General features: G+C 46.3%; 2 protein-coding genes across 6 annotated transcripts in view; one reads left to right on the top strand and one right to left on the bottom strand.

Moving 5' to 3' along the window:
- The window catches only part of DNMT3B (DNA methyltransferase 3 beta), a 40229-nt gene extending 31190 nt beyond the window's left edge, over positions 1–9039 (bottom strand). For 3 of the 4 annotated variants that reach the window (XM_090286223.1, XM_090286222.1, XM_090286225.1), the window contains exon 1: positions 8888–8945. The gene's annotated coding sequence lies outside the window, so the exon portion shown is untranslated. Of the gene's footprint in view, positions 1–8887 lie in introns of all 4 variants that reach the window. The other variant, XM_090286224.1, reaches the window with a different exon arrangement.
- COMMD7 (COMM domain containing 7) overlaps positions 7816–15949 on the top strand; it is a 43131-nt gene continuing 34997 nt past the window's right edge. Inside the window, exons 1-2 of one of the 2 annotated variants that reach the window (XM_090286228.1) lie at positions 7816–7853; positions 10599–10744. In XM_090286228.1, the coding sequence (XP_090142354.1) occupies positions 10667–10744 (78 nt within the window). In that variant the 5' untranslated portion in view covers positions 7816–7853; positions 10599–10666. Of the gene's footprint in view, positions 7854–8530; positions 8618–10598; positions 10745–15949 lie in introns of those variants that run through there. The other variant, XM_090286227.1, reaches the window with a different exon arrangement.

The following is a 15949-nucleotide window of genomic DNA, read 5'->3' as shown; positions in this document are numbered from 1 at the left end:
ATACGCCAAGATTCGGGGTTCAACCTATGGTCAGGACATGTACAAGAAGCAACCAATGAATACTAAAGAAGTAGAAGAACAAATTGATGTCTCTCTCTCTATAATTAATAAATAAAAATCCAAAAAAAAATTTTTTAAAGAAAGCCAACTTTAAAACACTGCTGTCCAAGAAACCTCTCTTTTTTTGTTAGTCCTCACTTGAGGATATGTTTGTTGATTTTAGAAGGAGGAAGGGAGGGAAGGAGGAAAGAAAGGAGGCAGGGGAAGGGAGGGATAGAAGGAGAGAAGGAGAGAGGGAGAGAGAGAGACATAGAGGTGAGAGTTGCCTCCAGCACACACCCTGACTGGGACTCAAACCTACAACCTTTTGATGCGCTCCAACCAACTGAGCAACCCAGCCGGGGCCAAGAAACATTTCTTCCCCTAAAAATGGCCATTCAAGCTTAGGCAACCTAAAATTATTAGCATATGGTATGAGGTAGGAATCTCTTTTTTCCCTACAAAGAAAGACACCTACAATGACAACTATCTCCCAACTCCACCTCTTTATAATTTATAAAGTTCCCCTACATAAAAAGGATATTTCTGGGCTCACTTTTCCTTTCGTTATTTATCCGTTGCCACCCCTTTCAATCATCATAGCCTTTATAAGTGCTCATACCTGCTAGGGCAAGCCTGCCAACCTTATTGAAAAGTTTGGTCAGCTGTCTCCTTAAAAGTCTTGAACATCTTTGAGTTTGTGCTTTCTTATTTCTGGTTCCCTCTATTTGCCCCTAGATTTCTTTCTATGGAGCTTAGCTCTGCTCAAAAAAAAAAATTTAGACAGCATTTCTAGTTATTTCAATATGGGAGGATTTAAAGATTATCTACTCCATAGTCAGAAAATAAGTACTGTGTATTACTGTTTTTTTAAAAGACAAAATTTTCACAATACAAAGGAAAACTAAGAGGTTGAAGGTAGAAGGACTGGGTGAAGGTGGTCAAAAGGTACCATCTTCCAGTTATAAGATAAACAAGTCCTGGAGAGGTAATATACATCACGGTAACGATAATTAAAACTATATCGTGCCCTGGCTGGTGTGGATCAGTGGATTGAGCGCCAGTCGGTGAACCAAAATGTCACTGGTTCAGTTCCAGTCAGGGCCCATGCCTGGGTTGTGGGCCAGGTTGGGGACATGAGAAAGACAACCATGTTTCTCCCTCCCTCCCCCTCTCTCTGAAAATAAATAAAATCTTTAAAAAAAAAAAAAAAACCCACTCTATTGTATATTTTAAAGTTGCTAAGAGTATAGATCTTAAAAGTTCTCATCACGCACACACACAAAAAAAATTGTAACTATGTGAGGCTAAAATAAAAAGAAATTGGTAGGGTTTCAGGTCTACCCATCTCAGCATGGTGCAGCAGGCCTGCAGACAGCATCTTAACCAAACACATCCGTGCATCCTGCCAGGTCTGTGGAGTCAAGCCAAGTGGAAACAAAGGTCTCAATGAAATTTAACAGCACTTCGACCCTAGCTGAATAGCTCTGTTGGTTAGAGAATTGTCCTGATACACCAGGGTTGTGGGTTCAATCCCTGGGTCAGGGCATGTGTATACAAAAATAAAGCAAAAACAAAAAACATAAATATAAATAAGTGGAATATACCGGTGTTTCTCTCTCTCTCAAATCAATAAAAAAAATATTGTAGATATTTACAGTATTTCAATCCAGATTCTACTCCTTACTAGCTGTGTGGCCTTAGGTAATGGTGACAATAATATTTAATATTGAGCAGTTCACTCTGTGATGTGCTTATAGCATAGCACATAACATCCTAGGACAGTTCAAGACACTGGGAAAGCCTATTCTTACCCATTCATCAGATAGGAATTCCTGCTATGCTTCAGGAACCATGCTCAGCACTGAGAATCAAGGGCAGACAAAGGCCAAACACAGCCCCTGTCCTCATGCAGCTGCCTGTGGGTTCAGAGAAGGATGGTAGGGAAAAGAAAACTGGGAGACAGCTAAGAATAACAAGGTTGGTTCACCCCCAAACCTACACTGCTTTTACACTACAGATACCCTTTTGTCAAGACTTCAAGAAGACAAGATTCTGCCAACACCTCTATACACATTTGCTCAGAATTTTCCAAATTCCATCATCCAGTTGCACTTCGTCTCCCACATAACCCAGGATATCTGTCAACAGCACCTGCCTGTTCAGGCATCCAGCCCAGTTAACACTCCATTTCTCACCACTTCCCAGGTGAGCTGGTTTCCTTCCACTCATTCTCAATGTCTCCTGTGGGTTCCAGTGCTGCAGCTACATGATACTCAGGTAGAGCAATGCTACTTTTGCAGCTTTAGCTAAGTAAGTCACAGCACAAAGTCATGGAGCCAGGGCGTTAGGGGCCCACAGCACTGTGAGGGCTGCTAGGAACACTGACCAAGAGGCATTACTCCTTCTCCAGGAACTGGATTCTCTTGGAATCCTGGATATCACTCCCCATGGTGGTCCAAGCATGCCCTCCTGCAAGAGGAAACAAATGCAACTAGAAAAAAAAAAAAAATGCTGCTTAGGAAGAGGACCAATTAACCTCACAGAAGGTAGGGCTGCAGGGAAGGATGAAAAAGAAATAGTTAGGTACCTCCCCACCCAGGTCCCTTCCCCAGCCTCTTCTAGAGGCAAACAGTCCTGTACCCAGCTTGCCACAGAGGAGACCTGACAGAGGGGACAGACAGATTGAGGGCAGACAGAGACTTCCCCAGCAGTACCCTCTCCCTGCAGCCAAGTCTGTACCTCCCAGATAGAGTACTAGAAGATTCCTCTGTTCTGGGGAATAAAACAGACCCAATAGCAAGGAACTTCCTTCAAATTTTGGGAGACTAAAAGACAAGTTCAAATCACTATCTCACTAACACTTCAGTTTTTCCAGTCCCACAGACGATTTTGGTCCCTCTCAAATATGGAGGTAAAGTTCAAAACTTAAATATTAAAAATGAAAACAGTGCCCTGACTGTGTAGCTCAGTGGGTTGGGTGTCGTCCTGCAAACCGAAAGGTTACTAGTTCTATTTCAGGTCAGGGCACATGCCTGGGTTGAGGGCCAGGTCCCTGGTAGGAGGCGTGCAAGAGGTAATCAATGGATGTTTCTCTCTCTCTTCATCCCTTCCCCTCTCTCTGAAAAATAAGTAAAATATTTAAAAATAAAAATAAAAAGTGAAAAAATACTATACAGAAATAAATATTAGAGGGAGCACTAAACACTAGAATTAATATTCTCAGGGAGATAAAAACAAGATAAAGACACCATTACAAATGAAATCTATAGAACAAGAACTCTTCAAAGCACAAGACAAAGTTCAAATAGAGGGTTGGCAGCTGAGGATATCACCCAGAAAACAGAACATTAAGGACAAATGGCCCTGGCTGGTGTGGCTCAGTGGATTGGGTGCCAGCCTGCAAACCAAAGGGTCACCGGTTCAATTCCCAGTCAGACACATGCCTGGATTTCGGGGGTGCACGGGAGGCAACCATGCATTGATGTTTCTCTCCCTCTCTTTCTCCATCCCATCCCCCCTTTCTCTAAAAATAAATAAATAAAATTTTTAAAAAAAAGACAAATCGTCACAGAAAACTCCACCAAGCCAGGAGACTCAACATCTGATTCATTAAGTTATAGAAAGAGAGCAGGAAAAAAAAAAAAAAGGGAGGTGATAATCCAAGGAAATTTATTCCCTCAACCTTGGAATAGGAGCCCCCAGCCAGGCTGAGCCCTCTTCCCCCTGTACCCCTCCCGCACACCTGGTCAGCATCCACCTGTCCCGAAAAGCAAATTTATTAAGAACCTTTTCCCACCGACAATTGTTTTATCTGTCTCCCAACCATCCCCTCTCAGTCATTTTTGGAAATGCATTTCTAATTTCCTGCTCATAATCTGTGCAATGGCTACAGCTCTCCCACACATTTCAAAGACTATAAAGACCATTTTCTGAAAAATGTAAGTTTGACCCTCGAATCACAAAACTAAAAAGCATAGGGGCTGGGGGGAGGGCGACAGGCAGGGGTTGAGGGCAGAGGCCATAGACCACATTGAATGAATGAATGAAAATCTGAGTTGAAGTGACTTAAGCAACTTGGTCAGGCAAGCTGGTCAAAGAACAGGAGCAGAAGCCAGTGGTTGCAGATTCCAAAGAATCTCTTCCCACGGTCACCTAAAACTATCCTCCATCTGCTTCTGAAGCCAGGCCCAAGGTGACAGCAGTGCCCTCTAAATCTAAGACTTCACCTTTCCTCAGCTCACGCTGTCCTCTCCTTGGGTTCTGGTCCCTTTGCTTAGGTAGGGCTTCTAGTCTTTTTTTTTTTTTTTTTTTAAGATTTTACTCATTTATTTTTAGAGAGAAGAAGAAAAGGAGGAAAAGCGGGAGAGAAATATCTGTGTGAGAGATGCATCGCTTGGTTGCCTCTCTCACGCTCCCAGCTAGGAATCCGGCCCGCAACCCAGGCATGTGCCCTGACTGGGAACCAAACCAGGAACCTTTAGGTTTGCAGGCCAGTGTTCAATCCACTGAGCCATACCAGCCAAAATGTAGTCTTGACTACACTTTTCTGCATTCCTAGAAGAAATTGAGGCCCCAAAATGAAAGAAGTATGGGTAACCTTGGGACTGAGTTTACAGATAATGACTAGTTTCTTCTTAGCATCAGAAGGTAAATTTTATTTTCATTCATACAGTGAATGTCATTTTTTGAAATATTCAAATTCCTTACACAAAACAGTATCCCAATTCTTTTCTTATTCCCTGGAAAAACTCAGGAATGCTAACCGAGACTGCATTTCTTCTAGGAAGTAAATCATAACCATTTTATCAATATTTGTATGTTTACTTCATAAACTGCAACATTTATTGAATCCTCAGTATGCACATTTTTTAATCTGTAGGAACTTAGCTTATTTAAACTTCAACATCTGTCCTGACTGGTTTGGCGTTGTCCGGCAAAGCGAAAGGTAGCCCTTTCGATTTCTGGTCAGGACACATGCCTAGGTTGCAGGTTCAATCCTGGCTGGGTCCCCAGTTCGGGCACGTGCAACTGAGAACCGATTGATATTTCTCTCTTACATCGATGTTTCTCTCCCTTTCTCCCTCCCATCCTGTCTCTAAAAAAATTAAATGAAAATATTTAAAGATTTTTATTTGTCTTTAAATTTTTTCGTTTTACTTTTTTAGAGAGGAGGGGAGGGAGAGAGGGAGAGAAACTGGTGTGCCAGAGAAACATGACAGAGACAAAGATCGGTTGCCTCTCTGGCGCCCCCATCTGGGGACCTGGCCTGCGACCCAGGCATGTGCCCTGACCAGGAATCTAACCTGTGTTTCTCTGGCCGAGCCTTTCCCCCGCAGGCTACCTCCCTACCTCCCCACCTCCCCACCCCTCCCCTGCAGGCCGCCATTCGCCCGCAGGCCATTAGCCCTCAGGATACCGCTCGCCCGCAGGCCGCGCCATTCACAGGCCTGCGCTCAATCCACTGAGTCCCACCAGCCAGGGAAATAAAATTTCAATTAAAAAATATATATACGAAAAACTTCAACATCCCCTGGGATTGGCCAACAATGTATCCCTATTTTACAGATTTAACTGAGGCTCAAGGTCACTGGCTTATAAATAGAGCAAACAGGAATATAAATTCAGATTTGACTCCAAAGCCCAAAACCCTTTAGCCTATCGCCTCTGACAAATAATATGACCCAACAAATAACAGACTACAGTATTTAGGGTCCCTCACCTAACTTAGCAGCTAAGCCTTATTAAGCTAAAAAGACCCCTGGATTCCAATTAGTTTTCCTAGCAACTCTACTGGGTAGGTGTGTACTTGTACCCATTTCACAGATACGAACAAGAACCAAGAAAGGGGTGGAGGTTCTGCCTGTGGCTTTTCTGAACACGACAGAGCAGCCTTCCGCCATGCAGGCTTCCTGTGCCATTTACCAGGCCACTTCCTTCAGTCATGGCAGGCACATCTGAACGCCTGCCTACACTGGGCTTTTCCCCAGCTGGTGACAACCTGTCCTGAGATAGTGGCAGATATGAAAGTGTTCTGAAAAGAACCGACCACGAAGGTGTAGAAGTGACTCTCAGTTCCATCAGCTGCAAAAGAGGCCCAGTGAGAACATTATCCCCCAAGAACAGAAACAAGGTAAGTCCACCCATCACTTTACAAAGAGGATGGTCTGCAAGGAAAATGAGGTATTCTGTACGCCGCCAGCCCTGTTCCACCAAGAAATTGAAAAATCACTTCACCCTGAATTCATGATTTTTAAAAACTCGCTCAACACAAGGGCATGCCCGAGTTGAGGTCCTGTACCTCTCAAGGGCAAGAGGGAGGGGGCACTTGCCATAGGATAGGACCCAAGGATCATCTCAGATGAAACTGGAAAAGGTGTCTGAGGCTGGAGGCTGGACAGCTGGCATGAGAGCTGGTCTGAGACAAAGGATTCAATCTAAAGGTAAGGATTCCGGGAAGAACTCGCCCAAATGCTGAAGCAGGTCCTTGGAGCTGCCATGAGGGGCGACAGGCACTTCTGGTCATAGCCCCCACGTGGCAGGAGGAAGGGAAGAAGGGAAAGCACCCTCCCCGACCCTCACATCCCAAGCTCCTCCCCTTAGCCCCCTGTAGCTTCCAGATGCTCCCCCAACTTCCAACATTTGCAAGGGGTAGGGGGGTTATGCCTATGGCTTTCAGAGCAGGATGCAGACAGTCCCAGACCTGGCCCCCTTGTCTCAGCCCTCTCCACCCCAAAGGGGAAAGGTAAAGCATTCTTGCTTAGCTCTGAAATTAAGGATTCAAGGAAGCCCCCCCCCCCCCCGCCGCAAGCTTGGGTGGGTAAAAATGGCCGCAACCCATAAAGAAAACCTCAGCTCCTTTCAAAAGGAACAAAGGCACTCCTTCCTGCCAACTCCCAAATCGAGGACAATTATTTGGAAAAGCTTTCATAGCTGACAGGAATTGTACCTTGGTGGAAGGCAGGAAAGCAGGGGCCAGCAGGGGTGTGCCTCCCTTCATCCACAAGTCTTATAATGGCTACCCTAAACAGAGGGGCTATTGGTTAATCAAAACAGATGTCAACCTTCACCACCTGCTATGTCAAGCACTCTCCCACTGAGTCCCCACCCAAGCCTAAAGTGGTGTTAGGGGCCATTACACCCATTAGATAGCTGAGGAACATTGAGGGTTAGAGGTTAAATTGCATGAACTGGTTTCATTCTTACACAATCTGGGGTTGTGAGGCATTATTCCCATTTCACAGATGTAATAACTAAGACATAGAAAGCAATGGACTTACTGGAACAGATTTAAACACTGTCCAAAGATTCATGTATCCCCCTAAAGAGGGCAGCCTGCTTAGCACCCAGGTGGTTGGTAATGGCAACAATGACAAACTTGTATTGAGGGATCACTGTATGCCATTTCTATAAAAAGGTATCATAATCTCAACTCTGTAAAAAAAAAGATCAAGTCTGCACTGGGGAGTTCCCTGGCCTTCACAAAGGAAGCAAAGCAGGCGTCCTGGAGGGCAGAGTCAGGTACTTAAGTGAGAGACCCAGGAGGATTTGCATCCCAAAAATAATTGCCACCAGTTGGCCAAAACCCACAGCATCCAAAAATCAGGAGGTGGTTCGAGGTTTATACTGTCTTTAATTCTGTTTAATTCATACACCTATGGCTTGCGGGAGGGAGGGAATGGGGAGGCCAGTGCAGGAGGGGAAGCACAAAGGCCCAGCCTGCCTCTCAGCCCAGGGGGTAAGGGAAGGAGGCAGGCTGGAAGCGCAAGGCCTGCGGTTGGGCCCAGCACTTCTCCAGTCTTTCCCTGGCACAGGTGAGTGACTCCTGGAGGAAAAGCCGGGCCCAAGAGTAGGTCCTTGTTGCTAACTTGCTATGGTCCTCCCTGTCTTCCACTTTCTCGCCTGTGAAGTGGGACTTCACATCCAGCCTCCTGTCTTCTAGGAGGTGGTGCTAGTGCTAGCTAGCAGTTTTGAGGCCTCAGCTTGAAAGTTTGGGAAGTGGGACCAGCCTCATCCCGGAAGAGGGAAAAAAAATGAAAAGTGAGCCGCACGGCTGGTAAGAGTGGCGGGGCAAGGCGGCGTTGCTCCCGGGCGGGCTTCTCTCGACCAGGTGTGCACCGGGAGAGCGCAGCTGCTCCCGAGGGCATCCCGGCAGCCCCGCCGCGCCTCCTCCTCCGTGGCTCCTCTTCGGAGTACCCCGGGAGTCTGCCCCTCTGGCGCACGCCCCCCACACGCGCGCACACCTCGGCCCACCTGCTCGCCCTCACCCACACTACTGGTTCTTGTCTATCCCTGGTGGGGAATAAAAAAGTTCTCTCAGCTGAACCCCCAGGTCCAAGTCAGAAGGAACGGATGCCGGAGGCGCACCCTCTTGGCAGAACTCCCTCTTCTATTCCGCACCCCTCCTCAAGGAGGCTCCCTCTTAAGTCGAGGCCAGGTAAGGATACCCCCTCCCACTGAGGTCCCCTTCTCTCCGGAGGGACACCTCCTCCCCTCGACTCCAGACCCCAGGAAGGACGCCCGCTCCCTCCCTTGCAGTGAACGTCTCTTCTCATCGGGTTCTTGGAGTACAGCAAGGGTAAACTTTCCACTCGAATCGCTGGAAGACACGATCTCCCCCCCCCCTCCCCATTTTATCCTTTTGGTCTGCTTCCCCCAATTAGGGTCAGGGGACCGACCTCTCCGGCCCTAGCATGCCTGGTCTCCAGCCGGATGGGAGCCGCCTCCCGGGGAGGTAGCCGGGACAGGGTTCCTCCGCGAAGTCCCGGCAACGTTCCGTTGTCCCCTCCCCCACCAGACCCGGGAGTCCCGGGACAGGCGAGCCTCCCCAGGACCACGGGGCGCTCACCTGCCGAGAGCCTGACTCGCGCACGGCTCCGCGGTCGAGCCGCGGGTCCGGACAGGCTGGCGCAAGGCCGGCGGACGGCCGTGCAGAGCGCTCGGCTAGCGAATCTCCGGCGCCGATCGCCGAGCTGCGTTTACTTGGGCCACTTAACCCCCGCGCTGCCGGCCGGGCGCGGCCGCTCCCTCGTCGGCCTGCCAGTGGGCCGGTGGCGTAGGTCGGGGACGCTCGGAGCGTCCACGCGGGCTGCGGCCGGGGGGCAGCTGCTGCGAGGAAGCAGCGCGGACCGCACTGGGCAGAGGTAGAGGGTGGGCAGGGGGCGGTGCTGAGTCCCCTTGTAGCCCTGGCCGGGCTTTCGCCCCGCCCCCGCCCCCGGGGGCGCCCCCGCCGCAGCCACTCAGAGCCCGGCCTCCGGCGCCGGTGGTGGAGCGGAGAGAGGATGAGGGAAATTTGAAATCACTTTGGAGCCTCCCCTCCGCCCCTCCTCCACAGGCACCGCCTCTCGTCCTAAGGCCTGTTAAATCACCCACCGGGATACCAAGACTTCGTGGGGAGAGCTCGCAGACGCCCCCTAATAGTGGAGACCCACTCTGGGGCCCTTCTTCGCTGCCCCCCACCCACATCCCGGACACGTGCACCAGGCCCAGAGAGGGAAGCGTTCCCACTGGAGTCACACAGCAGCCAAGTCTCCCCGTTACCCCCACCTCCAGCTGTAATGTCACCTGGGCGCTGCGGTGTCCCTGCCAGGCTGTGGACCCTGGACTAGTTCTTCCTTCCACCGCGGTCAGCCTTAGTCATCTTGAGGGGATGGGAGGAGAGCAGAGGAGGGAAAGGCAGTCAGGTTCCTGGCTGCCTGGGTTCTTGGGTACTGCTTGCATCAGGTCAGAAGGAGAAGCCCCATTCTGTTACCAGGTCTCAGCTTCCTCTACCCTTAAAGGGGCATTGAACTATTGAAAAATCGCGCTTACTAATATTTGTGATACCTGTTACTTATATATTAGTTTGTTTACCTGCTAAGGTGTGTCTCCATGTATTAGAGTGTGAAGGCAGGGTCTCAGTGTGTCTTGGCACACAGTAGGTGCTCAATAAATGTGTTGAATAAATGATGACATAATGGCCTTCAAGGCCCTCTCGCTGACTCCTGCCTGCCTTTCCAGACATTTCCTACCCTTCCCCTCCCTCATACACTCTGACCTTCTCACCTCTTTGCTGTTCCTCAAACACATTAAGCATGTTCCTGGACATTCTTTGCCCAGATCTTTGCATGTCCAGTTCTGTTCCCAAAGGTCACCTTCTGGAGAGGCTTTTCCTGACCACCCCACCTGAACAGTCTACTCTTTCTATCACTCCTATTTCTTTCTCTTTGTAGCACATAGAGCTCTTCAAATCATTTTGCATAATTCCTTATTTACATCTTTGTTGCCTTGTTGTTTTTCTTGTTACACACACACACACATTATCAACTCTATTTTGTGAGGGCAGAAAACACCTGCCTATCTTCTTCAAGCTGTATTTCCAGTGCCTACAGGAGGAGTTCAATATGAGTTTGATGAATGAGTGAGTGAGCACAGGTTTCCTGCCTCCTGGGCTCCAGCTCGCTGAGTAAAACCACAGCTCTTTCCTTTCATCTCTTACTAGGTATTTGCAAATAAGTAAATGGCAAATTCTTTGGAAGCTGCAAACATTTCTAAACTTAACTTGCTTTTGTTACACCTAGGAACCTGGAGAAAGGCTAAGGAGATATGAAAGTGAAATGCACCCAGCAATCAGTGGAGATTCATGTGAATGGGCAGCAGGAACTCCTGGGCTTCTGGCACAAACATCCAAAATTGGATTCCAGTCAGTTTGGTACAGGAAGAAGAGGTATGTTTTCAGAGAAAAGAAAACATATATGAGATGGTGGGCCTGTGGGAGGGTTACTGGGCCTCTTTTTTCTTATCATAAGCCAAGGCCTGATATACGGCAAAGGATGTCTGTGCACCACCAAGGAATGCCTGGAAGGCCTAGTTAAGATGCCAAAAACTTGGGTTTACTGGGACATGACAGACATTTCTAGGGATAGTAAACCACGTAACTCCAAGAAGAAAACAATAAGTAAGTTGTGTCCGTCCTGTTATTGGGAAAGGGCAGTGAACGCCAGGAGAACCATGAAAGAAAAATGGCATGATGTCTCCCCCAGGCACAGAACTTTATAATTTGCAAAAGAAAAGTTAGTCATATTCACCCCTCACTTGAGCTTTACAGTCACTCCTGGAGGAGTCAGAGCAAGGAGAACTGAGGGCCCCATTTGAAATAATGAGGGGTCTGAGGTCTAGAGAAGAGAGAGACTTGTGCAAAGTAAGTCAGCCATGCAGCCTGATCTTGACTGAGTATTTGCTATGTGACATGTACCTGACTATGCATTCAGACAGGGAAGGCCAGGGCTTACATGCTAGTTGGGAAGTGTCAGACAATAAACATAAACAAATAAGACAGTGTCAGATATAGAGAAATCTGGGAAGAAGATAAAATGGAGACTGGAGTGATTCAGACTGACCCAGGTCAGGATCCAGCTTGACATGAGGGAAGGACAGCTGAGAGGCCAATGTGGCCGGAGCAGAGGGAGGGAGAAGGGGAGAAATAACTGCAAGGGGCAGGGGTGCAGATCTTGCAGGATCTAATAAGCCTTGGTGACTTTGGACTTTGGATGTCACCATTTAAATCATGAACTGACTCAGATATTTTAAACAGACCCAAGTAGGGAGGTGGACAGGGAGGAGGCTGATCTGGAAGACTGGGGATGGTGGCCTGGATTACAATGGAACAGGGGAGATAGAAAAAAGTGACTAGATTTAGGATAGATAGTGGAGACTGAACCAAATGGTGCTGATGGCGTCAGGGAGTAAAGTGGGGAACAGTGTTAAGGATGACTCCTGCCTTCAAAGGTGATTTAGCTTGAGCACCTAGGAAAAAGGAGGGAGGTTCATTGACTAAATGAGGAAGACTCCCAGAATGTGGATTTGGAGGAAAGTTCAGTAGGTCTGATTTGGCCATGTGAATGTGAATGTGGATTCACACTCACAGTGTGCTGGGCTTTCCCTCAGGTCCCCTGCCTCTTTTCTAGTGTTCCTTACTGTCTAGGTCATAGGATATACACACTTATCTCATACCACACCTTCTGCCTGGGCAGGAATTCTCGCAGGGGCTGACGCCATACCCTAGAGGGGACTTTTTCTCAGACACTGTGGTTTGAATCCCATCTCTAAGATCACATGAATCTGATAAGTCACCTGGTCTCTCTGAGCCTCAGTTTCGTCAGCCATTGAAAGAAATTCCTTCATAGAATTGCTGCTGGGACAGTTGAATAAATTTAAATGAAAACATCGATGCTGGATTACCCAATTAGGAACATAAGGCTCTGGCCCCCAAAGAAATATTTGTATGAAAGATTTTGTTTTTCTGTAATTGAAAATAATTTTTTTAAAGAAAGATTTTGCTTTTATTCCTACACCCCCAAGATTTTGCTTCTTGATGTTTAAAAGAACATATAGGTGTTACTACACACACACAAAGGCAGTAGAGAGCATGGAAAGTTAGAAAGAACTTTTGTTTCTAGATTGATTTCAGATCTTCCTCTGGCTGCATACAAGTGCAACAGTGTTTACTTAAAAATTTATTGTAACATCACAATCATTGTAATCATAATGAAAATCAATGTTTATAAAGGAAAGAACAAAAATTCTGTGATTAAAGATCATTTGTTTCATCATAAAAATATTTTTTTTTAAAGAGAGAGAAAGAAAAAGAAGCCAGGTAAGAGAATGTCCTTGCTTTCAGGAAATAAACACTAAAGTATTTAGGGTTAAAGGGATACAATATCACCAGTTCGTCCTTAAATGGTTCATAAACAATAAGATGCATATATATGGGAGAGGGAGAATATAAAGTAAATGGGGGGAAATGTATATAAATGAAGAATCTGGTTTAAAAGACATTCATGAGTTCCTTGTACTAGTCTTACTACTCTTCCATAAAATAGAGGTTATATTGAGTAAAAAGGTGTCCCTCCCTAAAAAAATTAACGTTAAACTGTCCTTGTTTTTCTTGTTTTGTTATTTAAGACTCAATTATTATCACTTTATTCAGGAAATAATTAAATACAATACAGGGCCAACAGTGAAAAATAGCTGTACATAAAATTACATAAATCAGCTACATTTTCTAGAAGAGATTCAGTCATCTTAAAAGGAAGAGAAACCAGGAGGGTGCCTAAATGACCACAGTGTTTCAGGCAAGTGTCCCCACACTCCCCTGAGTGAAGATGGCCCCAGATAGAGGTGGTCCTTGTAGCAGGAATAGGAGGAGGCATCACCAATGCACAAGCCACGCCCGGCCTTGATGAACTCCCAGAGTGCCTAGCGCTTGTTCTCAGTTGCCTAATTGAGTTGGGTGTACTCTTTTCTTTTACCAGCCCTCCTAATAATAAATCAATACATTGATGTACTTACACCTATATCGTGGTTAAATATTATATTTCTTTTGAAATATACCATCATCTTTGCAGCTCCTGGAGCAGCAACAGATTTTTAATAACACATGCAAAGTGCTTAGCACAATGCCTGATGCATAATAGGTACTTCATATATGGTAGGCATATTTATGAACAAGTGACTTCATTTCTCTGTGCCTCTATTTCTTCATCTGTAAAATGGAGGTAATAACACCTGTTTCATAGAATTGTTGTGAGAATTATTTGAGTTAATACATGTAAGGCATTTTGAACAGTTCCTGGCACATGGAAAATACCATAAAAGTGCTTGTTAAATTAAAATATATGCATTGTTGCCCTGACTGGTGTGGCTTAGTGTATTGAGCTGGCCTGGGAACCAAAATATCACTGGTTCGATTCCCTGTCAGGGAGAATGCCTGGGTTGCCGACCAGGTCCAATGGATGTTTCTCTCACATATCGATGTTTCTCTCCCTCTTTTTCTCCCTCCCTTCCCCTGTCTCTAAAAATAGATAAATGTATTTAAAATATTATATACACACACACACATGCATTGTTGTTGATAAACATGCTGCTCTGCTCTGGCTGTCCCACTTTCTGGCAGGTTTGGAGGTGTGAACTCTCCCTGCTTCTGCAGCATCACATAACCCTGTGCCTTGTGCTGCCAGCTGCTAAAGCAAGCCCAGTTCACCTCTAGGTCTACAAGCAGTGTCTAGTATCATTTTACAGCTAAGGAAACAGGCTCAGTGATGGGGGACAGCAGCAGATTGCCTGAAAGCCACAGTGGGTTGGTGGCAAAGCTGGGTCTAGGTCCCCAGCTCCAGTCCAGCCCCCAGCTCCAGCACCACCACCACCACCCCCCACCCCATCCCACCTCCAGTGTGCTATGCTAAGGAGTTTGAGCCTCAGTCATCTCCCCATCTAATTGGAATAATAATCATCATCATCATAATGCCTACTTCCCAGAATGACTGAGGGATTCACAGAGCCCAAGTATGTGAAAGAACCTCATTGTAAAGTATTCAGTCTTAATTGCAGTGTCATTAGAGGCCATGTTCAATTGCAAAATAGGTTCCTCACCTTTCATTTTCAACAGAACACCCAGACTTCTTTCTGACCCAGTTGCCCTTTAGAAGAAATTATTTTCTGCCTTTTGCTTTTTATTTATTTATTTATTTATTTTTAATCCTCACCCGAAGACATGCTTATTGATTTTAGGGAGAGAGGAAGGGATGGAGAGAAAGAGGGAAGGAAACATCATCATAAGAGAGAAATATAGATTAGTTGCCTTGATAGGGGGACCAAACCAGTAACCCAGGCATATGCCCTGACCGGGAATCCAGCCCACAACCTTTTGGCTTACAGGATGATGCCCAACCAACTGAGCCACACTGTCCTGGGACTGACCTATTAATGAAAAAGAGAGAGAGAAACATTGATTTGTTGTTCCATTTATTTATGCATTAATTGGTGCTGTAGTCTTAACTACTTTGTTATTCCATAAAACGCTTAGCACTTTACCTGGTAAGTGCTCATTAAATATTAGCTATTATTAGTATTATTATCATTGAACTGGAGAAGGTTCTACGTCAGAAACTGAGGCCCAGAAAGGAGAAGTAATTTGCCCAAGGTCACACAGCAAATCACTGGAGGGCAGGATTTTGGACCGTAAGTCTCCCTAAGTCCTAGAGCCCTTTGCTAACTGCACAATCCCACCCACTTTCCTTTGCTTGAGGAGGGGAATCTGCCCCATCTTCTAAGCCAGGAAAACTCTCTCCTGAGGCTTTGGTCCTGGTATCTCCCATCTTCCTCCTTGCCCTCCTCCAAAAAATAAAAGTCCCTGGGGTGGAGATGGGGATTGGGATAGGAAGTGGGATACCCTTCCTCTTTGTGCCGGCACCCCACTCTCTCCATCACCTGCAAAACCAGCGTGGAAGTTCTTTCTTTATTGCCCTCACTGAAGAAGATGCCTTGGTGGAGGAGGAGTGTGGATTTTTTATTGTTTATTTAACTGATTGATTTAAGAGAGAAAGAGAGAGAGAGTTATCAATTTGTTGTTCCACTTACCCATGTACTCATTGGTTGATTCTTATATGTGTGTTGACTGGGAATCGAATCCACAACCTTGGTGTATGGGGGCAATGCTCTGAACCAACTGAGCTACTAGCCAGGGCATATTGACTTGATTAAACCATATGCCAGGCGCTGTGGTAAGGACTGGGGAGAAAGCAGAGAACAAAAACAGTCTCAGTCCTGGTTCTTCCTTCTTGGAGCCTACAATAGAGGAAAGGAAATAGATATTAATTTAATGTATCTCACGAAGAATTGTGAGATTGCAATTGTGTTAAATGCGAAGAAGAAAAGGATGGGGTATCATAAGGGGAAAGATTAAGTAAGTCACAGCACCTGAGAAAACATTCCTGAGAAAGTGGTAGTCAAGGAGAAGTCTGAGGGGAGACAGCAGTTAAGCAGGCTGAGGGATGAGGGAAAATGTGTTCTGGGCAGTGGGAACAGTGCTTGTCAAAGACCTGTGTGGCCACTAGCATTGCCCACACAAGACCTGTGAGGAGGCCCATGTGAC

Source organism: Furipterus horrens, unplaced genomic scaffold (assembly GCF_987537825.1).
Source record: "Furipterus horrens unplaced genomic scaffold, mFurHor1.1.pri manual_scaffold_8, whole genome shotgun sequence".
NCBI classification, from domain to species: domain Eukaryota; kingdom Metazoa; phylum Chordata; class Mammalia; order Chiroptera; family Furipteridae; genus Furipterus; species Furipterus horrens.
This window is presented reverse-complemented; position numbering and strand designations above follow the sequence as displayed.